This window comes from Octopus sinensis, linkage group LG18, assembly GCF_006345805.1.
Source record: "Octopus sinensis linkage group LG18, ASM634580v1, whole genome shotgun sequence".
NCBI classification, from domain to species: Eukaryota; Metazoa; Mollusca; class Cephalopoda; order Octopoda; family Octopodidae; genus Octopus; species Octopus sinensis.
This window is the reverse complement of record NC_043014.1, coordinates 17,308,967-17,336,279: the sequence shown is the minus strand read 5'-3', so window position 1 is coordinate 17,336,279 and position 27,313 is coordinate 17,308,967. Positions and strand designations below refer to the sequence as shown.

At 37.6% G+C, this 27,313-nt stretch overlaps 2 protein-coding genes and 2 long non-coding RNA genes across 4 annotated transcripts in view; all 4 read right to left on the bottom strand.

Moving 5' to 3' along the window:
• Positions 1 to 751: 751 nt before the first annotated feature.
• On the bottom strand, positions 752 to 3,990 carry LOC118766904. Its single transcript, XR_005002814.1, has 2 exons — positions 3,731 to 3,990; positions 752 to 1,213 (listed from the first exon to the last, which is right to left on the bottom strand). It is a non-coding gene; the product is annotated as an uncharacterized LOC118766904 (long non-coding RNA).
• Positions 3,991 to 10,730: 6,740 nt separating this feature from the next.
• LOC115221648 lies at positions 10,731 to 12,458 on the bottom strand. Its single transcript, XM_029791850.1, has one exon. It carries the CDS (start codon positions 12,456 to 12,458, stop codon positions 10,731 to 10,733), a length of 1,728 nt encoding a protein of 575 aa, XP_029647710.1.
• Positions 12,459 to 14,408: 1,950 nt separating this feature from the next.
• Positions 14,409 to 27,313, bottom strand: part of LOC118767051 — an 88,006-nt gene continuing 75,101 nt past the window's right edge. Inside the window, exons 6-7 of the mRNA XM_036510998.1 lie at positions 15,200 to 15,283; positions 14,409 to 15,093 (exon numbers count right to left, since the gene is read on the bottom strand). Of these exons, the coding sequence (XP_036366891.1) occupies positions 14,818 to 15,093; positions 15,200 to 15,283 (360 nt within the window). The 3' untranslated portion in view covers positions 14,409 to 14,817. The remainder of the gene's footprint in view (positions 15,094 to 15,199; positions 15,284 to 27,313) is intronic.
• Positions 16,960 to 24,549, bottom strand: LOC118766903. The gene is made up of 3 exons (XR_005002813.1): positions 24,539 to 24,549; positions 21,745 to 21,750; positions 16,960 to 17,100 (listed from the first exon to the last, which is right to left on the bottom strand). It is a non-coding gene; the product is annotated as an uncharacterized LOC118766903 (long non-coding RNA).

The following is a 27,313-nucleotide window of genomic DNA, read 5'->3' as shown; positions in this document are numbered from 1 at the left end:
TGAGTGCCTTTAGTTAAGTCCATATTATCTTAAACATTCTGATCAGGTCTTTAGTAAAAAAAATACTATCTTTTCTCCTGACTAGATTCGGCCTCTTGAAGGGTGCCTTTCCTCCTAATCAAAAGTAAATATGAAATTTTTATGGCTGTCACAATTCAAAGATTTGTATATTATTGGTGTATAAATAAGTTGAACTTTATTCAAGACAATACTTTGGAAATCTTGCCAAGCCAACGAAATAACTGGAGATGAATTGGGAGTCTTTTGACACACAGAATCCGAAAAGGACCTCGATTTAATACGATCATGTCAGGATTTTAAGATATTACATCCACAGAATTTCTTTGTTTTGTTTTGAGTTTTTTCCATAAACCACCTTATGAGGAACGTACTTAATATACATGGAAATTGTATTGTCGTCAAAACTCGAAGGATTTTTTGAAATTCTACTGAAAAACTAGCAAATATCTCTAAATCTCTACAGACAATTCACGCCATTATTCATGCCTTATTTTTTAATGAGTTTGCGTTTGGATGATTGTCATTAGTGCTGAACCTCAAAAACCCGCCACCATATGCAATTCTAATCTGCCTTGATAAGAAGTGGAATTTGGATGACTTTTTTTCTGGCTGAACTAAAGTCTATTCATTCACATTTAATGGCTCTGGAACTAATGCTCGCCGCGGCCATTATTTCATTGCCCGATGTGTACCCCGGACCTTTAACAAAATAATCCATAGGCATTCATGCTAAATTTTACAATATATTTACTTGAAATATGAGGAAAATAGTGAAAATTGTGAGGTTTGGGTATCTTGAACTCTAGACGTAATCCTAAAAAATGGATTCCACATTTGAATTCAACAAAATACCAGTTGGGTTGTGTAATCCATGAAGAAGTAATCTTTTACAGTCTCTTGTCCCACTTCTGAGAATTTGGCGTCACCCAATAGATTAAAATTTAAATTATGTTTTGCTTGTTTAAGCTGATCTGAGATAATTTGACTGTACAGGTTCCCATCCATGGCATAAAACAGGAGTTATGCTTTAATAGAGAGGTACTCTTCTATAGCTTGTTGTCGCATATGAGGACTTGATTTCAATTTCTGCTCGGAGTATCTCAAAAAGATAGTGTGGTGGAGTGTGTATGAAGATATACGACATACATGTTTGGATGTTCAGCTGATGATCATAATATCCCGGGATCAATTCCTGAAATGAGAGACGTTATTACTTTGATCAAGTCATATACTAAAATATATAAAAGGAGCAAAAACACTAAAGATTCAGTATACACCACGTTGCAAAATTATGAGTTGAAAATATGTGGAAAACATATATAAAAAGTAGAAGAGAAATGCCTTCGTTTCACATAATTTAATACATTTTTATAAGTAATTAAAAAAAATATATACATATTGTATGGATGTAGTGATATTCAACCGTTTTCGCTATTTAAACTAGCTTTTGAAGGGACATTGTGAAGTAATCAATTCTTGTGACAAGGGGTCTTGCCATTCTGGATACTTGAAAAATATGAATGAATTTAGAGAATGGACCAAGGGAGGTAACAAATGGCTAGAAAGACAACTAACACCTCAGTATAACTTTTGAAGTGGTCAAGTTTGTAAGTAAGGAGTTATCTGTACTTTTCTATGAACAGTTTTTCTTGTTTAGCCGTTCTTGTAAGGAGATTGAATCTTTGCACTGGTATAATGGAAAGATATGGAAATTTGGCTTTCTATTTCTTGCGCATTTGTCGATATGATCGCCCAGGGCTATCTGCCTGTATTGAGGAAAACGATTCTGTTCTTTATGTAGCGTGACTCTTCGTTTCAAAGTAAGGCTCGTTTGGCCCACATAAACAATTGAGCAGATTAGGACATAGATAAGTTTCTGGGAAGCACATGTGAAGTTGGTCTTAATTGAGAATATTTCTCCTTGCCGGAATGTGAATTCGGAGACTTCAGTTAGGTATGGGCATGTACCACAATTAGGTCGTCTGCATTTTTGAACTGTTGGTATCGTATGTATTGGGTATAGTTTTGCATTTGTTAGGAGTCTCTTGAGTGATTTGTGTTGTCTTTTGCATTTGAGGAGTTTGTGTGTATTTAGGATGTTGTTCATTGTTGGGTCTTGAGTGAGCAGAGGGATATTTTGTACAATTGTGTTGTATGCTTCATTGTTTCTGAAGTTGTAGGTTGACATGTATGGGAGTGATTTAAAGTGAGGTGTGGTGTTCTGTGTTGTGGTCCTAAATTTGCTTGTATCCAATTTCTTGGCACGTTCAATTCCATGGTCTATAAGTGCAGGTGGGTATTGTCGTTTAATGAGTGTTATTTTGAGGTCTTGTAGGCGAAGTTGCCGAGTGGTTGTGTCAGATACAATTATACAAATCCTTTTAGCTAAATTGAATGGGATATTCCTTTTGGTGTATTTAGGATGGCATGAACTAAAAAGGAGATACTGTTTTGAGCCTGTTGGTTCGTAGTAGATCTCAGTTGCAATTTGGTTGTTGGATTTTGTTATAATCAAAATGTCCAGAAATGGGAAATATTTCTTGCTATATTCCATTGTAAATAGAATATTGGAGTTTATATTGTTCAGCGTGGATTTGACATCCAGGAGTTTATCATAGGTTTCATTCCAGATGATAAAACAATCGTCTAGGTACCTTTTCCAGTTTTCTCTTATATACTGGTGGAACAGGGGTCCAAATGTTTGGAGCGAAAGTTCATATAGGTCCTAACCTGCTCAGATTGTGGCCACAATTATGTGGGCCAAACGAGCCTTACTTTGAGATGAAGAGTCATGCTACATAAAGAACAGATTAGTTTTCATCAATACAAGTGTGACAAGGGGGTTTCGCCAATTCAGATGCTTGAAAAATAAGAATGAGTCTAGAGAGTGGAACAAAGGAGGTAACAAATGGCAAGGGAGACAACTAACTCCTCAGTATATGAGCGAACATATCCACAGATGCGCAAGAAATAAAACGCCGAATTTCCATATCTTTCCATTATACCAATGCAAAGTTTCTAATCTTTTTACAAGAATGGCTAAATAAGGAAAACCTGTTCATACAAAAATCCAGGCAACACCTTCATACACAAACTTGACCATTTCAAAAGTTATAGTGAGGAGTTAGTTGTCTCCCTTGCCATTTGTTACCTCCCTTGTTCCACTCTCTAGACTCATTCTTATTTTTCAAGCATCCGAATTGGCGAAACCCCCTTTGTCACAATGTAATTAGCGATTACTCGTTGGAAACTACTACATCCATAAAATATGTATATATTTAAAAAAAGTTTTATAAATGATATGGCATTCCTTCGATATGACTCGAAAAAATCAAAACACTTCAATTCGACTGTTTCCATGAAAAGCTGAAAAGCACGTGGTCAACTCTCATGAAATTGGAGAAGAAAGGTAATGGGTTGTACGTGCGTGCTTGTTCCTCTGTCTGCGTGTATGTACTTCTTCTTTGTGTGTGTTTGTGTGTGTGTATGTGCGTGCTTGTTCTTGTCTGTGTGCACGAGCATATTTGTTCTTGTTTGTTTGTTTGTTTGTTTGTGTGTGTGTGTGTGTGTGTGTGTGTGTGTGTGTGTGTGTGTGTGTGTGTGCCTGTTCTGTATTTATGTGGTGTGGAATATAGATATAACGAAAATATGCCAACAATGTCGAATTTTAAACTTGAAGAAAAAAGAGGCCTTGCATATTTGTTCTTACCTGCTCATTTTGTAGACCCCCAACGATCCTACGGTCCACACGAACTCGGTAGATAGGTTGTAGAGCCACGTAAAGACGAAATTTCGCAACATGCGTGGCACATCAGATGCGTTATTTTCAACGTGTGACCGGATTGAAAATTCTCATAGAGTGAGAGAGTCCGGAAGTGAATAGTATTAAATTTATATCTAATATAGGATAAAATTTTGGGAAAAATGTTATGAATGGCCAGAATATTTAAAAAATGACTTTAAAGGTTAAATGGGTATAAGTGTGTGGGTCATTTATTTTCTGATCGTATTTATCGCTGATGAGGAGAAAATTCTAAATGAATTAACTCAGAAATTGGGACCGGTCCGATAATAACGAAATGTTTTTGGAAATTTCTACCGGCTTGCTTTTGGGACGCGTGCTTATAGTGCTAAATTATACGGTTATTGACGATTAAGTCAATTTTCGGCGTATTTGTATTTATATTCTTTTATTCCCACTTGTTTCCCCATTCTGATATTCCACCTTATTTTTCTTGTCTTAATATATCTTCTTTTCCTGCATTTATCGTATTCATCATAAATTTTTCTCTTCATTCATCTTGTTCATCATTTTCTGGTTCTTCTGCTTTTAATCAACTGCTTTCTCCTCTTTTCATGAATCATTTTTGCTTCTTCTTCTTCTACTTCTTCTTCTTCTTCTCTATATTTATACGTTCTATGATTTATTTTCCTTCACCTTTCTCGTTAGTCTTATCAATTTCTAATTTTTCATCATCATCATCATCATCATCATCATCATCATCATCATCATCATCATCATCGTCATCATCATCATCATCATCATCAGTATCATCTTCATCGCTATCATATTCATAGTCCTTCTGCTAATCATATTTTCGTATTCACTAATCGTTATAATTTATCTTGTCATCATAACTATTTCCTTCCACCATTTACTCTGCTATTTCTAGCATGCAGAATCACCATCACCTTCGTTATGAACATCATAATAATCAACGTCGTCATCACCAATTAATCAGTAGCGTTTGTCATCGTTTTCGATAATAATCATCATCATTTTTCCTTCTCCCCGTCCTTATTACAACATTTACAATCAACATCGCCATCCTCCTCCCCCTCATCATCATCATCATCAACATCATTTCTGCCATTCTCTCCTTCACCGTCCTCTTTTTCTTAATATGATTCTAAAACTACAAGATTTAATATTTTATCAGAAATCTTTTTAATACTCTTTCTTTTGACCCGTGTTTTATGTTTCAGAATTCTCAGAGAGAATCAGATCAGAACCATCCCACAAGGATCCTTTCAAAACCTTCCAAGTTTAAGCTTCTTGTAAGTTGGTTAAGTTTTTTGATATTATTTTATTTATGAATTTTTTCTAGGAACTGAATGTCTTCTCATCTTCCTTTTTCTCTCTCTATCTCTAACTTATATTCTGCTACTATTTTCATGTTAGAGTGTTTATGAAGGTGTCTATGATTGTTTGTGTCTCTATGTGTCTGCATTAATGTCTAACATTTTGTGTATGAGTGTACAATTGCACGTGAATATCTATGTTTGTATTTGTGTCTATAGGTGGGTATATTATGAAATATATATTATGCAGAGTTATACTCACTTCAAGAAAAGAACTTATATATTCATCCTCACATTTTTGAGATACTGATTCAATAACATGAGTTATTTTAAACTCTACAATTACATGACGTGCTGAAGTTGGTAGTCGTCATTTTCTATTTGTACAGTGAGCTACAGCTGGGGCAATTTGGTCAAACTGTCCAGTGTGATGGCTGCGTATGCCGTTTCAATTTCTTTCGGAAGGATGTTAATGTAGCTAGTCGTCCACAACATAAAACAACGTCTGCTGTGTCCCTCGTACGTTTGTGTCTGTGTGTATGTCTGATAATTTTACTTATGTTGATATATTTTTATTATCATTTCTATCCTCATTCCCAAATTTTCTTGTTATTGTTTTGCTTGTCCATCTTGTCTGTTTTTTTGCTACTTATATTACTTTTTATTCATCACCGACTTCTTCGTTGTTATTATTGTTGTTGTTGTTGTTGTTGTTCTTCTTCTTCTTCTTCTTCTTCTTCTTTTTCTACTACTACTACTACTTCTTTTATTACTTTTTCTTCTTCTTCTACTTCTTTTTTTTTTCCTTTTCTTCTTCTTCTTATCATTATTATTATTAACTAACGAAATACATTATAATCGAACCAAGTGAAACCGAGTTTATTGAGCAGAGAACTTTTTGAAATGTCGACTGATGAGAAACATCTGCAAAGAAAGATGCACCGCGGCCAATCGACCATTATCTCATCCCTGAGGGGCCGATTGAAGACGGGTTGAAACGGCAGTAATGATTAACGAATCTCGTAAAATCCATTTCCCATTTCCCTCATTTATGCGTGTGTGTGTGTTTGCGTGTGTGTGTGGGTGTGTGTATTGTGAGTGTGTGTGTGTGTGCGTGCGTGTGTGTGCGTGTGTGTGTGTGTGTGTGTGTGCATACGCGTAGGCGTTGGTATGGCTGTGTGATAACAATTTTGCTTCTGTATTCTGTCCCTCTGTGTGTACTCTGGTCTCCAACCGAACAAACCCGAGTATGTTAATTAATTGGGTACACGGTAGCTGAAGGAAACCCGTCGTATATATAAAGTTCCTGGTCGAGATATCTCTTATTATAAAAGGCAGATTTTATCTGCCTCCCTTTGTCACTTATAGAAATCTACAATATAGGATTTCTTCAATTACAATTTACCTAGCATTTTTAAGAGTAGAATGCATCGGGTCATGCCAGGTCCAGTTTTTAAAATTTAAACTCCAATTAAGCAAAATTTACAGATAACTCACATTCTGGTGTGTATGTCAAATGCTTTTCTTAGTCTGGTTTACAGCACACGCAAACGCACACACACAGTGTGCAACGAATAAAGTGAAACTAATTCACTGTGTGTTTGTTGACAGGTAGACAATAGAATGCGATGGCGATGGCGATGGCGATGTAATATTTGTTTCTGTCTATCACGCTGATAGATACATGAGTAAAATGTATGGCAAGCTAAGAGATAAGAGTGAGTGAAAATGTTCTTGGAAGAGAGTAAATAGCGACAGAGTGATTTGAGGAAGACTAAACTGAAAGTATGAAACAGTGTTTATGTATAAACAGACGACACTTATATATAGTTATTAATAAATGTATGCATCCGTTTAACCCTTTCGTTACCAAACCGCCCGAATTTACCTATTCATATTTAAATGAGAATATCAGAGTAAATCTCTTTAGTACATTCGTGAAAACACGTATTATACTTCGTAAACACTTCAAATACAGTTTTGTACAAAATCGAAGTGTAATTTTAATTCCGTGAATTATGGGAGATTTTTTTCCGAAATTTGTTCCTATTGTGTTTTCAAAATTTGTAATTCTGACAAAATATGGATACGAATTTCATTATATCAAGCAGCGAGTCAGAATTCGAAGGATTTTCTACTGAAGACCTTCATAAATCTAACTCTATGACTGAAAAAAAAAAGCATCTTTATATAAGAGTGAAGTTGTGTGTCTGTCTCCTACGATTTAGATTCGTAACTACTCCCACATTTTGCGGTGCAGTTTAACCAAAAGCGGGTATCTTATAGTCGTGATTCATATCGAGCCCTTCTGGGTATTAGTGCGCGTCTACGATGAGTCTACGATTTAAAAAAAATTACCATCATATTTTTCCATTTTAATGCATTTTTTTCGCTTTTATATAAGGAAAGTAACTCTCTAAAAATATCTACGATGTGTCAACGATTTAAAAAAAAATTTACCTTAATTTTTTTTCAATTTTTAATGCATTTTTTTGCTATTTTTTGGCTATAACTCTCTAAAAATGCTTATATAGTTATATAGATTTTTCATCTTGAGGAACAGATGTAAGTCAGCAGGTGGTAAATCTGACGAATAGGGCAGGTGCGGAAGCGATAGCATGTTGTTTTTGGCAAGAAACTTACGAGTGAGGTGATAGGTGCATTGTTGTCGTGAAAAATTCAATACTTCGCGAATCACAGATCCGGTCATTTTCCCTGAACGTCCGCCCTGAAAAATCCCAATGCACAATACCGAGGATGTCGGAAAAAAGTGATGAACTTGCTCTTGATTAAGCTGTGATTTTTTCGTGCGCCCATACACTCGAAACATTACGTACGATCCACTGTCTCACCGCCATAAGTTTGCCAAAGCATGCTCAATCTCTCTGTAGAAGACTTCCCAATTTTAACGCAAAATTACACTTTCTTCATTTCTTCCAATTTCCTGTTCATGACAAAAATCGCAGATTACAGTATCACCAAAGTTCAAATGCCACATCTTGCGAAATATATAGAGCGATGTCACTCAGCAGGCTGCATCATGAAGGTCACTGCTAGCTACCACCGCGCATACAATCGTATGCAGCCATCTGTTTGCGCGCTATAGAGCTCGTTCGGGAAATTTTGAAACGACCTCGTACATGCATATATATATGTATATATATATGTATATATATATATATATATATATATATATATATATATATATATATATATATATGCACTAATAAATATTAATACATGCATACATGTATCTCATATACATATATCTGCTTGTATTTGTGTATTTATATATATATATATGTAAATATATATCTATATCTATATTATGTCTCTCTCTCTCTCTCTCTCTCTCTCTCTTTCTATTTGTCTATCTATCTGTCGTCTACGAGACGACTATACTGCCATTTAACCAGAGGAACACATCAGTTGATTTATTCAGTTCGCTTCTCACACTCGATATTTGGTGCAATCGGGAGATAACACCTGCTTCCCTAGCTTCAAGACTCTACCCCACAGGTTTCGATCTGTATTTCACCTCCTTGGAGGTGGGTAGCCGTCGCCAGGCATGTCAGGAGTTTACTTCGATTGCAATATATAGAAAATAGTGTCATTGATTGTGTAACTAGGACACTAATATGTTGGAAAATCTCTGTTCTTGAAAGAAGCAGTATAAGAAGCAAAAAATATTGCCTATGATCACTTTACAGTGGGTATATATATGTGATATATATACATATATATATATATATATATATATATATATATATATATATATATATATATATATATATATATATATATAAGTAGTTGAATGAATTATCCTAGTATGGATAATTCGGTTAACCGATACCTGGGTAGCAAATTCACGTCAGAAAATCACGGTTGAAGCTACATGCCAAGGGCAGAGATCACGTGCTTTCGTGTGTTTTTTAATACAAATAAATGAAAGAATGGAGTTGAACGACGATTTAACAAAATTCCTTTATTCTCGCCATATGTTTCGAAGGCTGCATATTCCTAATTTCGAAGGAATAAGGGGTGCATTATGCCGTCTTCTCATCAGGAGAGACAAGGAACTTATGTCAGCATCAAGATGAACAAAAACTCTTAGATGACTGCCCACTTGGAGTCCATAGCGATAATGAGTGTTTATTTATAAAATGAGTGTTTATTTATATAATGAGTGCTTATTTATCGCTATGTACTCCGAGTGGGCAGTCATCTAAGAGTTTTTGTTCATCTTGATGCTGACATAAGTTCCTTGTTTTTCCTGATGAGAAGGCGGCATAATGCACTCCTTATTCCTTTGAAATTAGAAATATGCAGCCTTCGAAACATATGTCGAGAATAAAGGAATTTTGTTAAATCGTCGTTCGACTCCATTCTTTCATATATATATATATATATATATATATATATATATATATATATATATATATATATATATATGTATGTATGTATGTATATATGTGTGTGTATATAGTTAATAAAAGGAAATAGAGAAGAAATATAGATGATACTTGGCTATTTTTTTTATCTCGATGAAAACAGTAATACGTACAATATTTAAGATGTAAAGGAACCGAATCAACAAATGACATAAACATAAAGCAATCCTACAATTGTTTCAATCGTGCTGTTAGGTTTCGATCATCACCGTTTCAGCGATGATAGATGTAAAATAACCCCGCATTATATGTCCGGATATCATCAGTGAGAATGTTTACTTTCTGGTGGTGAACAGCGAAATAACTAAGATGAAGATTGTATGATATATATATATATATATATATATATATATATATATATATATATATATATATATATATATATATATATATACATGTATATATATATGTGTGTGTGTGTGTAGGCGCAGGAGTAGATGTGCGCTAATAAGTATGCCACCGAACTACATGGTTCCAGGTTAAGTCCCACTGCATGCACCTTGGGCAAGTTTCTTTTGTATGTTTTGTAGTATTTAATACATTTTACATTTATGGAATAACTGAACGTCACGCATCCCGACTTTTGTTAACAGTAAGTTTGCATATACATACATGTGTAAGTATAGGTATACTAGCAGCTAAGCCTGGTTTCACCCGGTTGTTTGGATGATGTGGGTGTGATCGTTTTCGGCTTGGCATAATCTATAACAGCCTTTCATTTCGGGCCCCCTGTTTCGATTGGAGCCTCCAGCTATATGAAAATTTCTTTCCATCATCACCGCTCCCGCTGTCAGAAAACAGCTTCAGGAGTTGTGAAGACAGAATTTGTACGTAGTCTGTTTCTGAGAGCTATTGTATTGGACCACTGTTTAATCATTAAAACATTTATTTAGTTATGAAGATAGAAAGAAATTATACATTAATCCCTATTTTTGTAAGCAGCTGTATCCATAAACATTTTCTTTGCAGAGAGCAGAAATTGAAAGATATGTGAAATGGACATGTGTGTGTGTGTGTGTGTGTGAGAGAGAGAGAGAGAGAGAGAAAGAGGGTGAGAAAGACGGAGGGAGTGAAGGTGTGTGTCATTGAGTTACGTTGGCTGGCACGGCGGCTACGAAGCTTTTGAGGTGGCAGATGATTGGAGTGATTTGAAAGATGTGAAGAAATGCCATCTTTTCAGTGGAGCGCTTCTTTGTAGGCCATATTTCTCGTTTTCCCTTCTGATGCACAAATGTCTAGACTTTGTGTGCTGCCAAGATGGGAGCATCCAAGGAAGAGTTGACCGTGCGAGAACACTTGCTCTGTGAGATTTAAACAAACCATTTGCAATGATTGACCCTGTACCTTATTTATTGTCATTGCAAAGGAGAGTTTGATAGGAAATTGAAGCCGCTTAAATTTGTAGATCGTATCGGAGGGAGTGAGGGACATTGGGGTTATAAGAACATCTTGACCAGTGGCTGGTCCATTCAAGATGGTTGCCTGCAGAACTCGTGAGTATATATTTTTTATTATCATCCGGGTTCCGTTACACATTATTGGAGCATCTAGTTTCAGCAGCAGCATGATGGGCGCGCCATCATTGAGATGGAGTTCGTGAGGCGGAAGTCCTGTGGGCATTTGGGAATTCAGAAATTCTGTTGTGACAACGGTCATATCATCCGGGTTTTCATGCGTGTCAATGGACTTGAAGGAGAGTTTTTCTCCAGGAAGGAGATCGAAAAGTTTATTATTGATAGCGTCGACTGTTTTATTGTGAGGCGCCAAAATTGCTATTCCTTGTAGGCAAGTTTTGTGAAGGTTTTGGCTTGCAATGTCAAGAAAAACTGCAGAAATCAAATCATCTTTGGTAGGCACGAAGTTACCAAATGGTAAATGGATGAAACTATCAGTATCGCCAGCTACAGTTCCATTACTAACATCGAGAAGCTGCGCCGAGAATGTGGCCGCATTTTCGTCGCCAAACACGTGAACTCTCATGTTCGTACTCAGGTGAAGTTTCTCGCTGTGGTGCCATAAGTAGGATGATTTTATGGAAGCATTTACCTCGTCAGCTCTTGTCCCCCATGGAATGACAGGTAGAGTTTGTCGGAAGTTGCCAGAAAGCAGAACAATCACTCCACCCATCACTCTCATATTGCGTCTCAGGTCTTGAAGAGACCGCTCGAGCGCCTCAAATGCTGCCTTATGACACATGGCTGCCTCATCCCAAATGATAAGGCTGCACTCAGTGAGAAGATTCCCCATGGCTGAGCCACGACTAACATTGCAAGTTGGATTTCCCTGTTTGGTCAAGTCTAGTGGTAATTTGAATGGTGAGTGTGCCGTACGACTACCATGCAGTAGAGTTGCTGCGATGCCGCTGGATGCAACCGCTATGGCAATGCGATTTTCCTGTAGAATTTTGGCGAGTAGGAGGTTCATGAGAAAAGTTTTTCCGGTTCTGCCGGGAGCATCCAAGAAAAAAAGTTGTCCTTCGTTGGAATTAATTACCGTGGAGATGGCAAACTGAAATCTGAGGACGCCAACTCCTCCCATAGCTTGCAGTCGCGATTGCAAATCGAGGAGGGCTGTGTTGTAGATGACGTTATTGAAGTCGAATCCAGCCGTTGAATCTTCGGCTTGAAGTTGTCGGAGATGATCTTCGGAAAAACTATCTTTAAATGTGTCCCACAAATGAAGAAGGTTAGACACATTACTGAATAGGAAGATGAGACAAAATATTCGGCGCATTGCTTCTGGTGTCCTGCATTCAGAGGCCTCTTGCAATGCCGTGTTCCAGAGTCCCTCATCCTCGAGTAGTCCCCGTCGCAAGCAAGCTTCCCTGTAAGTGCAACACATTTGTCCTTCGAATGATCTGACGTGGGCAAATGATGTTGGGTCTTTCATATGAAACAGAATCATCCGCAAAAAAGCACTCCTGATCCTTTGGGTGTACAGTGTGGACACGACCGATCATGTTTCTTTTGTATATTACCTCGCCGACCTCATTGTCGATTCGCACACCCTGCCGCCGCCTTTGACATTTTTTGTTAGTCCAAGTGAAGTAGGACGGTACATCGTCATAAAGTAGAGTTTGCGCAAAGGAATCGGAAGTACACGACTTAAAGAATCATGTAAGCGTTGTTTCCGGTGGCTTTTTGAGTACATTTGCGGCGGTGTCCTCAGTGAAGTAAACACGTTGCTTATTTTCTAAGTGTACATCTAGGCCAAAAACAGCTGCAGAGGACTGGTGAATATCAAAACCTAGAATGCGCCATGCCGCCATATTGGACGAAATATACCTGCCCATAACGTATTGAAGGATTTCATCGTTGGCTGTCTCTTCATCCTGCACACCCAAAACAGCCATGTCGCTGCCCTTGTTTACATGTTTGCATATGTCCTTGATGCCTTTAATCGTGGTGCAAGATTCAACGTTGATGTGGGCGTTGAAAGTTTGAAGGAAGAAAGGGCTGTAGGGAACAACCATACTGTTGTTGATGTCAATGTGTTCGCCCTTTATCCTTTTTTTCGCCGAAATTCCTCCAAAATCAGGGGCAAGTCGTCAGTAACTTGGGTAGCCATCAATACCAGTACGTATAGCCCTGTTGAAAGCCCTGGGATAGTTCTTTGAACATCTATTTTTTTCATTACATGGAGACATGTAATGCGCCGACACTATTTGGAATACCTGCAAGTTGACATTAGGGTCAGGCAGCTCTACACATATAATCTGATCGATGTTCGCAGGTCTGATTATTTATTGGCACCAAATCAGTATATGGGCGTGTGGAAGACCCTGCTTTTGCCATTCTACAGTGTACTTCCACGCATTAAGTTTTCCGTAGACAGCATCATGTTTCAATAGCCACATAAATTTCTGCAATTTTCCATGGACAAATCTGGCCACTAAATCATGCCTGACGCATGCAGCCTGGCCTTCGAATACGTTTTCCTTTATCTCCCTCCAAGTTGAGTTGCACGTAAAGGCGATGAAGAGGTCAGGTTCGCTAAACTTACGGACATATGCCATGGCATCCTGTGTCCGCTGATGCATGTACCGTGGAGACCCGGTATGGCTGGAAGGAAGTATCACCGGAAGGCCAATGTTTCTTGCATTACCATACAGCTGGACATGGACAGTAAGATATCGATCCACACGCAATTTCTTTTGATTTTGACGACTATAAAGAAGCCTTTCACCTTCAACCTTGGCAAACATGTCAACCAAGAATTGATTTGTGACTTCCTTGTACCGTAGCAGTTTGTTGAACTTTTCTTCTCTGACGGAAGGCATAGAATTCCTTGCAGGAAAGAGCCTTAGTTAATTCAGCACCCGTGATAGGATCAACATGGCGTTGGTGAAAGCTGTAGCCATCCTCTCCAAAGGGGAAACAGTAGGGGGTACTGCAGGCAGTTTCCGAAACAAAGGACAGTCGGCTATCGCGGTGCTGGAAGACAATATCACGCTTGCCATTTTCTTCGCCGACTATGATTGCTGCAACCTTGTTGGTGGTTGGAGCATTGAAAGGTCGCGGGTGCTCACCAGCTGGTCGTCTCTAGGCTTTAATTATCAATTTTAGCTCAGGTTGGGCTTCCAAAAGCTGCAACGCATCATTCTTCAATTCGTTGACATAAGGGTGTGTTGCATGAAGCATATGTTGGAGTTCAGCAACAATTGCTGCGTCAACATCTGAATTTCTGTTGCACCGTTGGATACCTTCTGCGTTTGAACAACCCATGAAGAAATCTGAAAGAACTTGGGTTCCTTGGTAGGCTGAGGGTAATGACTTCCCAAGCGATGATAACATTGACCTTGAATCTTGAAGGTGTAATGCAACTCTTTTTTGTTTGCAGGATTAACCGCCCAATTTCCATCAATATTGACGTTGTTGATGTTATGTTTGTCGTGGATGTTCTTTACGGCAAAAGAGGTCATAGCGAAGCAGGAGTTATATCTCCAAATGGCTTTTCGGAATTTCTTGGCGTAGTCGGAGCTATTGAGGAGGAGATTTTTCAGAACTTCAGGTGGATCTGCGAGCGGCTGAAATCGAACCTTGCCTCCAGAACAACAAAGACCAGCTGCCTCACCAGCCCACTACTTAGCTTGACAAAATCGGCATTCCCTGTCCATTTTACCAAGACTCACGTCCGGGCGATTGGAGAAATCATCAGCAGGACTGTATCTGAATCCAGCTCTCATCCAAAATGCGCCCCTTGCAGCAGCAACATTTCTTTGACGTCGACCTGCCAACCTGTTTTCCGTAGCCTCCGATGATTCCTAAAGACTTGATATCTGGCGTTGACTATGTTGGGCAGCGGGGCGGGCCTCTCTTGCTTCAGCAGGCTCCTGAAGGAGTGAGCGTTGATTATGACTACGCTGGGCGGCAAGACGAGCTTGCCTTGCTTCTTCTGACACCACAAGGAGTGAGCGCTGATTTCGAATACGCATGAAAGCAAGACGGGCCTGCCTTGCTTCAACAGGTTCGTCACATAGTGAGCGTTGATCACGACTACGCTGATCATCAAGACGGGCCTCTCTTGCTTCTTGTGTTTCCTGAAAGGAATAGTAGAAAACATATGAAAGTGCAATATTGAAATGGGATACAGGAGGAGAATGTGTAGAAGCAAAATCGAAATGATATGAATGTTGAAAAACGTACCTGTGAACGCAACTCCCTTTTTCGCTGTTTTAGGAGGGCATTCCTTTTGGTACAGAGCATTGATTGTTTTCGGTTAGGCATTATCTGTAAAGATGGTTTTTACTGAGGCAAACGTCATGAGATTTTTTGAAGAAGCAAAAAATAATTGTAACGAAAGTTAAGTTTTTTTTTGCGACTTGAACCTGTGTCTGAAAGTGAAACGTTAATGTTTTTGAACAAAGTATTAATCTTTATCGCTCTATATATAAGCGGCAGTTTGTCTGTCTGTGTGTCTGTCAGGTTGTACCCTCACCCTGACCACGGCTTTCCGCCGATTCTCATGAAACTTGACACACACATAGCCCAATGTCATAATTCAAAACTAACGCAGTGAAATCTTTGAAAAGTTCCCCCAGTTCTGAAAAAAATCGATAAATTCGACATGGGGTCGAGAATCTAAGCTTTTTATATGCAACACATTTTCTGTTGTAGTTTTCGCAACTTGCAATCGATTTTCACCAAACTCATGGTGAAGCTTAATGTTACCCTAAGAAACTTAATTCTGACGTTAGTTTTCCATGCAATACCTTACCATCAGAAAAAATCGATAAAATCATGCCATTTTGGGAAATCGCGTTCAAATTCAAGATGACATATTTTCAACAATATCTTTAACAAATTGGCAGGAATTCTTTTTTTAAATTCACAGCGAGCATCATGTCTGCTCCAAGGAGCTATATGGCCCTTTTTATTCCAATAGGATACTTTATTACTGGAAAAAATTGGTTAATTAAATCATATGTAGCACACATAGCAAACCGATTTGTGTATTAAACAAAAACCACAGACTGTCTAGGGGACGCAATTCGACTTTGCACCACTGTCGACACACCTGCTAGCCTCCGGGACGCTGTCTTCCACGACCTACAAAACAATTTACGCGACCTAAAATGGCTGGCAGGCAGAGTTATTCTCGCACCCAAAAATACAACCGTCAGCTCCATCAATATCCAGCTACTTGAAGCTATTCCTGGTGATGTCCACGTCTACAAATCTATAGATAGGACAGCAGACCCCGCCGAGCTTGCCGATTATCCTGTTGAATTCCTGAATTCACTTGAACCGCCGGGCCTGCCGCCACACATCCTGAAGTTAAAAGTCGGTGCGCCCATTATGCTCATCAGGAATTTGGTTCCACCTAAACAGTGCAACGGCACACGTCTGGTTGTGAAACATTTGCCACCACATTTAATAACGGCCACAATACTTACCGGTTGTGGGAAGGGAGAGGACGTCTTCATTCCACGCATGCACCTTCAACCGTCGGGCGCTGACCTACCAATCCACTTCAGGCGTTCTCAGTTTCCTGTTAAACTCTGCTTCGCAATGTCCATCAATAAATCCCAAGGCCAAACACTACAAGTCGCTGGGTTACAGTTGGGCGAACAGTGCTTCGCCCACGGTCAACTCTACGTGGGATGTTCACGCGTTGGGAGGTGCAATGATGTTTTCATGTTTTCGCCCAAAGAGACAGCTAGGAACATCGTATACACAGAAGTATTCAAGTGAAGAGAAGACATTGCAACCTACACATGCGCCTTCGTTCCCTAGAGGGAAAGGACTAGATTGGGATTAGTCGTTGCCTACTAGGGGGCTCTTACATACCCGGGCAACGCCGGGCTATGCTGCTAGTCTGTTATTATAGGTGGAAATGTATAACGATAAATAAGAAAAAAATAGTGAAATGTTTCAAAAAAAGCATGCAGCTTTGAAGAAGATATATGAAATGGACGTGTGTGTGTGTGTTTTCCGGCTAATTTGGCAGGACTTTTGCAGTCAGCAAGAGGTGGTTTGTGTTTATCTCTGGAGTGGAATTGTTGTTAATTTGTCTGTAATAGCAATGCCCGGACAAGTGAAAATATCTTCGCAGAAAACAGCTTCAGGAGTTGTGAAGAAAGAATTTGTACGTAGTCTGTTTGTGAGAGCTATTCTGTTGGACCTCCGTCTAATCCCGTCTTTTAAGGTACACACACATACATAGAAAATGTGAGGTCATGGTAGAAAATTTTTCGATAGTTGATTTATGGAAAAGATTATGTTAAATTTTTGAAATGCAAATCTGTGAATGAAAATTAAGTTCCGACGTCTACATGGTAGGTAGACCTAGTAGAAATAGCAGCGAAATCTCCCACAAAATACCCCACTGTATTAATCCAACAATTGTGTGTAATATGTAGTTTCAAGGAGAAAAGGTAACTAACGTTGAAGATAATTAACCCCACGAAGAGGTGAAAGAAGAGAGACAGCATAGGGAAAGTTTTAGCTAACTCATCCTGTAGTCCCCTTGTTGCTCGCGGAAAAGTATATGGTGGCTGTGTGAACAACTGGTTGTTTGAATGGAAGAACAAAGTGGGGAAGAAGTCATTGGTATACGCTTATAAGAAAAATAGACACGTACCTTCTTTAGAGAACGAAAATGTAGCTGAGAGCTATTGTATTGGACGTCTGTGTAATCAAGAGAGCAGAAAGTGAAAGAAAATATATGAAACTAGCAGAGATACCCGGCGTTGCCAGGTTACATTCAACTGAATCAGACTTTTCTGTTATATATCTATATGGATACACCACACACACACACACACACACACACACACACACACACACACATATATATATATATATATATATATATGTATATTAATATAAATACATGAAAGTACATGAAGTTTGTTAAAAAAAAGGGATCATGTATACACCTCCTGGCTGTTGAGATTATAACACCTCGTTGTAAACAATGTTCCTTGTTTTTCCTTGTGGAGCATATACAAAAAGGTTTCTGTTGGTTCCTACTCTTGAGCAGCCAACATACAGTTGCCCATGCGAGAAGCAGGGCTCTTCCAAGAGAAGACCAGCTACAGAGAGGGTTTGACCCTGAGATTTGTTAATGGACATGGCAAAGCTGACACGAAGGGGAAATTGCAGTCTTCTGAATGTAAATGGAATTTCTGCTCCTGATGGAGTAAGAGGAAATCTTGGAATAAAGACGTCATCACTTTTTCCACATCCAGAAAGAATGATCGCCTTGATAACGTGTGACATCATTTTCTTTATCACTAGTCGTGTTCCATTGCAAAGTCTTGGTGGTTCCAGATTGCGGAGTAGCATTACAGGAGTTCCAACTTTAAGTGCTAATATGTGTGGAGGTAGTCCGGGAGGCTCCAGTGAATTGAGAAATTTAGGAGGATAGTTCACGACTTCATGTATAACTGGAATTGTATCAACAGACTTGTAAGTGTGTATAGTGCCAGGAAGAGAATGCATTAGCTGTTGATTAATTTTGTTAACAGCGACGTTTTTTGGAGCTAATATTGCTCTTTCACACAGCCAATTGTGATTTTGGTAGTTAGTGTGAAGTTGGGAAAGACTTTGTTTTTGAGGTCATCTACAGAATTAACAACAGAGGAAAATGACCACACTTCCATTTGTCCTGCAGCATCGAGAGGCATCTTGCCTTCACCAAGTGTCAAAATGTCCTGTGCAAACTTTGCGGACATTTTGTCGCCGTGTAGCTGAGCTCTCATGTTAGTGGTGAGACTGAGGATTGTAATATGATGCCACAGGGTAGAGGACTTTAGGCATGCTTGGACTTCATCTGCTCTAGTGCCTTTCGGAATGACAGGAAGAGTTTGCCTGAAATCACCTGACAACAGAAGCGTTACACCTCCCATTGGAGCCTGACAGTCTCGGATGTCTTTCAGGGCTGTATCTAACGCTTCCAAAGCTCCCTTGTGAGCCATAGTGCACTCATCCCAGACAATTAGATGACACATTTTAAGTACTTGTCCCTGATCTGAGCTTTTGTTGATGTTGCATGAAGGCATTTCGGATGCTGCTAAATTGAGAGGGAGTTTAAAAGTTGAGTGTGCTGTCCTGCCACCGGGTAACAAAGTAGCTGCAATGCCAGAGGAGGCTACAGCTACTGCAATGTCCTGATGCTGCCTAACTTCTGCAAGGAGAAACTTTGTAATAAATGTTTTTCCTGTCCCTCCAGGAGCATCGAGGAAGAAGATTATATATATATATATATATATATATATATATATATATATATATATATATATATATATATATATATATATATATATATATATATATATATATATTACATTATATAATTAGGGCTTAGTAAAATAAATTACTTTGCCACATACTGAACTTAGTAGAAATAGCAGCCAAAAAAAATTTTCTTAGCATTTCTACTACTTAAAGAAAATTTCTCTCAGATAATGTTTACTCAGATAATGGAGTAAACATTATCTGAGAGAAATTTTCTTTAAGTAGTAGAAATGCTAAGAAATTTTTTTTTGGCTGCTATTTCTACTAAGTTCAGTATGTGGCAAAGTAATTTATTTTACTAAGCCCTAATTATATAATGTAATATTTTGAATTCGCCTTAAATGGTCCTTTTAGATACTGAACACTTGGTGAAATTAATTAATTAATTAATTTTACCCTCAATTGTTGATATATATATATATATATATATATATATATATATATACATATATATATATATATATATATATATATATATATATATATATATATATATATATATATATATATATATATATATATATATATATATATATATATATATAAAAGGGGCAGGCAACAAGTTGCTTGGCCGCATACCGAAAAATTAGAAATAGCAGTCAAGACTGTTTATTTCTATTATCTACAAGTGGGGCTCCACATACGACATACCCTTTGTTTTCGTTATCTATTCCTTCTGTTTTGCGTATGTGAATTACAGGGTATGTCGTATGTGGAGCCCCACTTGTAGATAATAGAAATAAACAGTCTTGACTGCTATTTCTAATTTTTCGGTATGCGGCCAAGCAACTTGTTGCTTGCTCCTTTTATTTATATACAATATATACTGAACTTACAGAAGTTCCCACCGTTAATCGGCTATATTTACATACCGAATTCTACCAGTAAATAATTGTTGGTTTTTAAAAAACCATTATAGGAATTATTATTAGATTATATATATATATATATATATATATATGTGTGTGTGTGTGTGTGTGTGTGGTGTGTGTGTGTGTGTGTGTGTGTATGCATGTTTTATTTATTAAATTGTTATTATATGATTGAACGCCACGCGTTGTTTTTCTTTCCAACTAATTTTTTATTTCAATAATTATGACGCGCACTCTTAACTCTTTACTTGACCTTTCCTCCCCGCCTATCTGTCTTCCTCTCTACCTGTCTCTCTCCTTCTTATTTTTCACTCTTTCTGGTTTCTTTTCCTCTCTCTCTCACTCCTCCTCCTCTCTCTGGCCTCTTTTCCTCTCTCTCTCACTCCTCCTCCTCTCTCTGGCCGCTGAACGGAGTGCTACTAAACTTTCTTTCCGCCCACTGCTTTCAACAAGTCAACATCAGCTTTCTTCTGTCTTCCGCAAGCCGATCTTCAGAATGCGTTCTAACGAATTTTCCCACCGTCTAGGCATAAAAAAGCCCTTATTGTTGGTTTCCCTATCCTGTTATTCTTCATTTGTACTGTTTTTTCTTCCTTTGTATTGCTTTTACGTCCTGTTTTTGTCACTTGTTTTACCCCTCTGCAAAATAATTTTATTTAATTCATTTTGCAGGAAGGATTGCTTCGGCCGGATTGTGTTCTGCCCTTACCTTCGAAACACGCATTGAGTCGAAACAGGGGCAGCTGATGAAGGGGAATTTTCCTTGTACCCTGTTTTTTCGTTGTTAAAAAAGTCCGTTTCCTTGTTTGATTTTATGTTTTCGTTTCTCGTTGTGTTCTACGTTTATTTGTGGTGTCCTGTACTCATATATACATATATGTACATATATGTATGTCTGCATATATTTTATTTATTAAATTGTTATTATACATATATACATATATTCTTTTATTCTTTTATATGTTTTAACCCTGAGGCTGTGTCGATGCTGGGGTCCCACCAGTGTAAGCACCTTTCGACTGGCCAAGTTTATGGGATTAGCCTTTGGTGAAGGACGGAGTTCGCTTTCGCTGCCCTCGTTTGAGTTTCCTGCCCCGATATTGGTTCATTTGGTATCTTGGATAGCAAGAGATAATGTTGTATCTTGAAACATCTACACCCACTCCATGGAGATACCTCAGATGTGTTGGCAAGGCGTTAAATAGTTGTGGGCATTTGAACTCCAAACTATTGCCGTAATTTCCTAGATGTCACCCTAGATCTACAAAGACAAATTTTCTACCCATGCCATAAACTTAAGGAGAACCTCAACTACACCAACTTTCCCCCCAACCACAACGCCAGTTCTCCTAAACTCTATCGTAGATATCGTATCCAAACGGGTTTCATCACTGTCCGCAGTAAGGAAATATTTGAAATGAACGGGATAGCATAATATTTACTTCTCGACACAAATTATGCCATTCATATTCTAAATCCAAATAACAACAATCCCCCACCCACCCCTGTGTCATCCACTAACTAACTCCCTTGCACCCCAACTGATATCCTGCTCCATATATCTATGCAGTAAACAACTTTTATCTACCTTTACATTTCCTAAACATTTTATTCTTTCATTTTTTAATTCCCAACCTGTTTTCCTTATCGGTTATTCGTCATAAATTTTCTTAACTCTTCTCTCTCTACACACATCCCTCAGTATATGATAATATACAAAGACCCTGGCACGCGTACACAAATACTAGATTCTACAGACGCACACCATATACGCGCGTGTGAACTAATACGCACTCACATAATAATCTCAGATGAAAGCTACTACTACTACTATCTCACACTTCACTCGCTCTCCTTAGATTTTAAAGCAAAATTAGTTCTACCAACTCGACGAGCAAACCGTGGTCTATTATTTTACAACCTAAATACACTATCTTCCGCCTTCCTCTCCTTCAAACACCACTCTATCCATTTCAAATACTACACCTATATTTTCATCCTTTAATTCTGTTTTAAATGGCTATATATAATACAATATGTTTACTTATCTATCCTACAACGGACCCGTGAATGACCCCGGAATACGTGCATAAAGCATCTCGCCAGCCAATTTCCATATCAAACCTTGTCTTCGTACACTCCTTAATCAGTAACAAACGTTCTCATTCTTATACATAGGATTTCTGGTATTTTATTTGCATTTTCCTTCTGCTCAACTGTTTTCCTCCCGAACTGTCCTTTCTTTGCATTTTGATCAAATTCCCAACGAGTTTTCACCGGGATTCTAACGAGAATGTAAACTTCACATAATCAAGATATCCTTTGACTGAAGAGTAGCTTGTGGTATACCCCATGTTAGAATAATATGCTACTTCCGTGTTTCTCTTAGCTATGAAGCTTATGTAGCCTGGATTGTATCTACGCCATTCCCTACACACACATACGCATATATATATATACTCTAGATAAATATTCCTTGGTTGCCGAGCGTATCCCACAACAGAATATTTTGGTATTCTTTTGTTACAGCATTCCCTCATAAGATACCTTTTCTACGTTATGGTGAGGATTTTCCACCTTTTTCACCTCAACGTTGCAGATGATGGCAGGAAGCTCTTTAAAAATTGTTTTAATGTGTGTTGATCTTTTTTTCAAATCCCCAATCCCAATCGGTACCGATTTTGGCCAATGCTTTTGAACGATGCATTTAAAAAGGTTTTGAATGAAAATTTTGGGATTTCAGCGACCACCATTATAATCCATACTTTCTTTCTTTTCAAACGAAGTGAAACGTAATTTGAGAACAATGGCGACATCTTAAATAGTTTGTTCAATGTCCTCGCTTTTTCCTATACTGATGTTATTTTTCTGCAGCTTTTGCATGTTTTTTCCGATTTTGATGAAAATCGATGAGTGATCGTGGCTGACGGCAGTAAGTTGATCTCAGTATATGACGTTGAAAAAATCGCTAATTGCGCCTGAGCAGTAGTTTTCTAAAATCAATAGGTGTTTAGCATGCAAATACCAGTAGGGGCTTTATTTTTGGCCGTAAATTTCATGTTTTTTATCCGATTGTAATGAAATTTGAGATATATGTTTGGTGGGGGAGAGGGTAAAGGTATTTATTTAATTCAAAATGGCTTGAAATAGGCATAAATGCAAATAAGCATTTTCTTAGACACATTCTTATCGATTTTGTAGAAATTTTATACGTGATTATAGTTCATGTGTATTAGTTGATGCCAGCATGAAGAGTTGACAAATAATCGATAACTGCATGTGAGCGGGAGATTTTAAGAAATCAATAGGTTTTTTGCATGCAATCACTCATAGGATTAATATTTTATACATTAACTTTTACAGAATTCATCAGATTTTGATGAACTTTGAATTTTAAGTAAAGTTTAATGTCGGAGACATGTAGAAGAATTAAAATTAAACTAGTGAGAGACAGGAATCCTCAAATCATTCACAATAAAATAAAGAACTTATTTTGAAGAAAATTTTAACCGTGAGCAAAATTAAGCACTTCGACGTATGAAACAGCTGTTATTCATATAATGTACTGAGATTTAAGTGTCAATGGGATATTTTCGTGTAAATGGTCACATGGATTCTGTTTTATGACATAACCTTAACACTTTTCTTCAGATTTTGCTGATCAATTTTATAAAGAGAGTGGCATTAAGGGGAGGGAAATAAAGAAACATCGAGCAAATCGACCCCAGGACTTACTCTTTGTAAGCCTAATACATATTCTATCGGTTTCTTTTGCCGAACCACTAAGTTACGTGGATGTAAACACACCAGCATCGGTTGTCAGGCGATGTTGGGGAGACAAACACAGACACACAAACATATACACACACATACATATATATATACACTTATATACGACGGGCTTCTTTCAGTTTCCGTCTACCAAATCCACTCACAAGTCTTTGGTCGGCCCGAGGCTATAGCAGAAGACACTTACTTAAAGTGCCACACAGTGGGACTGAACCCGGAACCATGTGGTTGGTAAGCAAGCTACTTACCACACAGCCACTCCTACGCCTATATATATTATATATATATATATATATATATATATTGAGAGAGACAGAAAGAGAGAGAGAAGAAATAATTATTTATGCAATTAAAAGTTATACTGATGGTTTAAAGTGCAGATAATAAAGAGATGCGCTCAAACTGTCAAATTCTTAAATACGTAAATGAAGAATGCGAAAAAGTGTTGTATGAGCACTTAAGAAATGTTATTTGTAATAGAATGTCATAAGTGAAATTTACGTTATCACAAACAGTAAACACATATCAATTATTAGTCCTGAAGAATTATGCAAGTGCCACACAGTGGGACTGAACCCGGAACCATGTGGTTGGTAAGCAAGCTACTTACCACACAGCCACTCCTACGCCTATATATATATATATATATATATATATATATATATATATATATATATATATATATATATATATATATATATATATATATATATATTATATATATATTATATATATATATATATATATATATATATATATATATATATATATATATATATATATATATAGATAGATAGATAAGAAAGTTTGTTTGGTAAAGCACGTGGTGAATATATAAGAAAATAGTAAAGTGTGAAAAACGACAGAAGGCTTAAATGTTAAAAATATATATATTTGTGTCAAAATGTCTGGAGAATTGGAAAAATTTTTTCCCCCCCTTTCCTTAAAATGACATAATTTAAAATTTTTTAAAGAAATTACCGGTTTCGCGTGTAGCTTTCAAATTTCTTGTGACGTTATGTTATATTGCATGGAGTTATCGTTGTTTTTATTTCCAGGAGATTTCTCTTTGTCAACAAATTTGGAACGTTTTGACCATTTAAGAAATCCTAATGTAAAGCAAATTGCAATGTTTTGTTAATGTTATTCTTTAAACCTCGTAAATCTGAAGATGTGGAATAGCAAAGTCAATGTTCTGTTTAATAAGTTAGGTATTTTCATCTTTCATAATTTAAGCGCGAATTGAATGAAATCTGAGATAGATACCATGAACGTTCCGTTTAAGCTGCTACAGGCCAACATTTACTGGAATGATGAAGGGTTTGAAGTGTTTAGCACAGAGGTTCATACTGAAAACGAACTGAGGTTTAAGATCGAGGAGCAATGGAATAGACGAGTGAGTCGGTAGTACCTGCTTCGTGGGGTCAAGAGCTCAGCCAAATCCTACAAGAATCTGTAGCATGACAGTGACAGTGGCAAAACAAAGAGAAGAGATATCCTGCCTGCGAGATAGCTGTTAGAGTATGTCTATTGGGGATAGAGTAAAATTTAGCCACGTCACCCTTCTTTCGATGCAATCCCGGATGTGTATCACCGTTCCAGATGTAGAAAGATTTCTTCATTGTGTGCTTCACTTGAGCATTGTAAATGGTCTGAAGTTTTGGCTGCAAAGAGAAGGATTGGACTTTAAGATACCGTACTATCTATGCAAAGGATCTACTTTCGCCATGAAAGATCTTCGCTGCTAATAATGCCCAGCGAAGCTTAAGTTTTCAAGTAACATTGTGAGGGACACTTGCCTAATCTTCAGCCCATTACGAATGGCCGTGTTTCAACACCATGTCCACGGCTATGCTGTATCCTTTCTCTGTCTCTACTGATCTATTTCAATGGTAGTCTTAAACCACATCTCTGTTCAAAACCACCACCTAGTAATTTTAAGTGCCTTTAGTGAAGTCCATATTCTCTTAAACATTCTTCAGATGAAGAATACCATCTTTTCCCCGTCCCTCTAGACTTTGTCATCCTGTGAATCGGTTTCAAGCCTGCTTTACTCCTATTCGAAAGAAAATATGAAATCTGTCAGAATTCAATGGTAGGAAAATATAAATCCCCGTTCTTGGTGTATAAACAATTTGAACTTTATTCAAGACAATACTTTGGAAATATAGTCAGGCGAACGAAATAACTGGAGACGAACTGGGAGTGTTTTGACACACAGAATCCGAAAAGGACATCAATTTAATATGATCACATCAGAATTTTAAAATACTGGATCCAGAGAATGTCTTTGTTTTGTTTTTGAATAAACCAGCTTATGAAGAACGTACTAATATACATAGAAATTGCATTGTCTTCAAAACTAGGGTATTTTGAAATTCTACTGAAAAGCTAGCAAATATCTCTAAATTTCTACAGACATTATTGTTCATGTCTATTTTTTCATGAATTTGTGTTTGAATGGTTTTCATTAGTGCTGAACCTCAATAGCCCAGCATCGTATTTAATTGCAATCTGCCTTGATAAGAAGTGGATGTTGGATGATTTTCTCCGGCTGAACTAAAGTCTGTTTATTCACATTAAAATACCCTGGGACTAATGCTCGCTGCGGCCATTATTTCATTACCCGATGTTTACACCAGACCTTTATAAAATAATCGATAACCATAATAGACATTCGTACTACCTTTCCAATATATTTCCCTGAAATATGAGGAAAATAGTGAAAATTGAGGTTTGGGTATCTTGAAATCTAGACTTGATGCTAAAAAATAGATTCCACATTTGAATTCAGCAAAATCATTTAATAGAGAGGTACTATTCTATAGCTTGTTGTTGCATATGAGGACTTGATTTCAATTTCTGCTCGGAGTATCTCAAGAGGATTGTGTGGTGGATCATGTATGAAGGTATATGGTATACTTGTTTTGGAAGTTCAGCTGATGATCATAATATCCCGGGATCAATTCCTGAAATGAGTGACGTTATTACTTAGATCAAGTCATTTCATTTCACGTTGCATCAGTCTACTGAACTTTAAATAAAGTATCAACCGAGAGTTAGTTGTGATAGTTAGATACAAGGGTGGGCAATACGAAAGGATGTCAATGTCAACTCGCGACTACTTCGATAGCTAAAACAGTTAGTAAAATTAAGATGCATGTTATGAACTCGTATTCCATAGCGAATTATGCCCAGTTATGAATATGTGTAATTTGAGAGAGTATAATGTACGCGATAGAGTGAACAACCTCCAAATATAGGGTTATGGTTAGGGTTAGGGTTTGGGTATGCTTAATATGGATAAAACATTGTACTGGACCAAACACAGATTGCACTTTGGCAAGGCATAGCACCT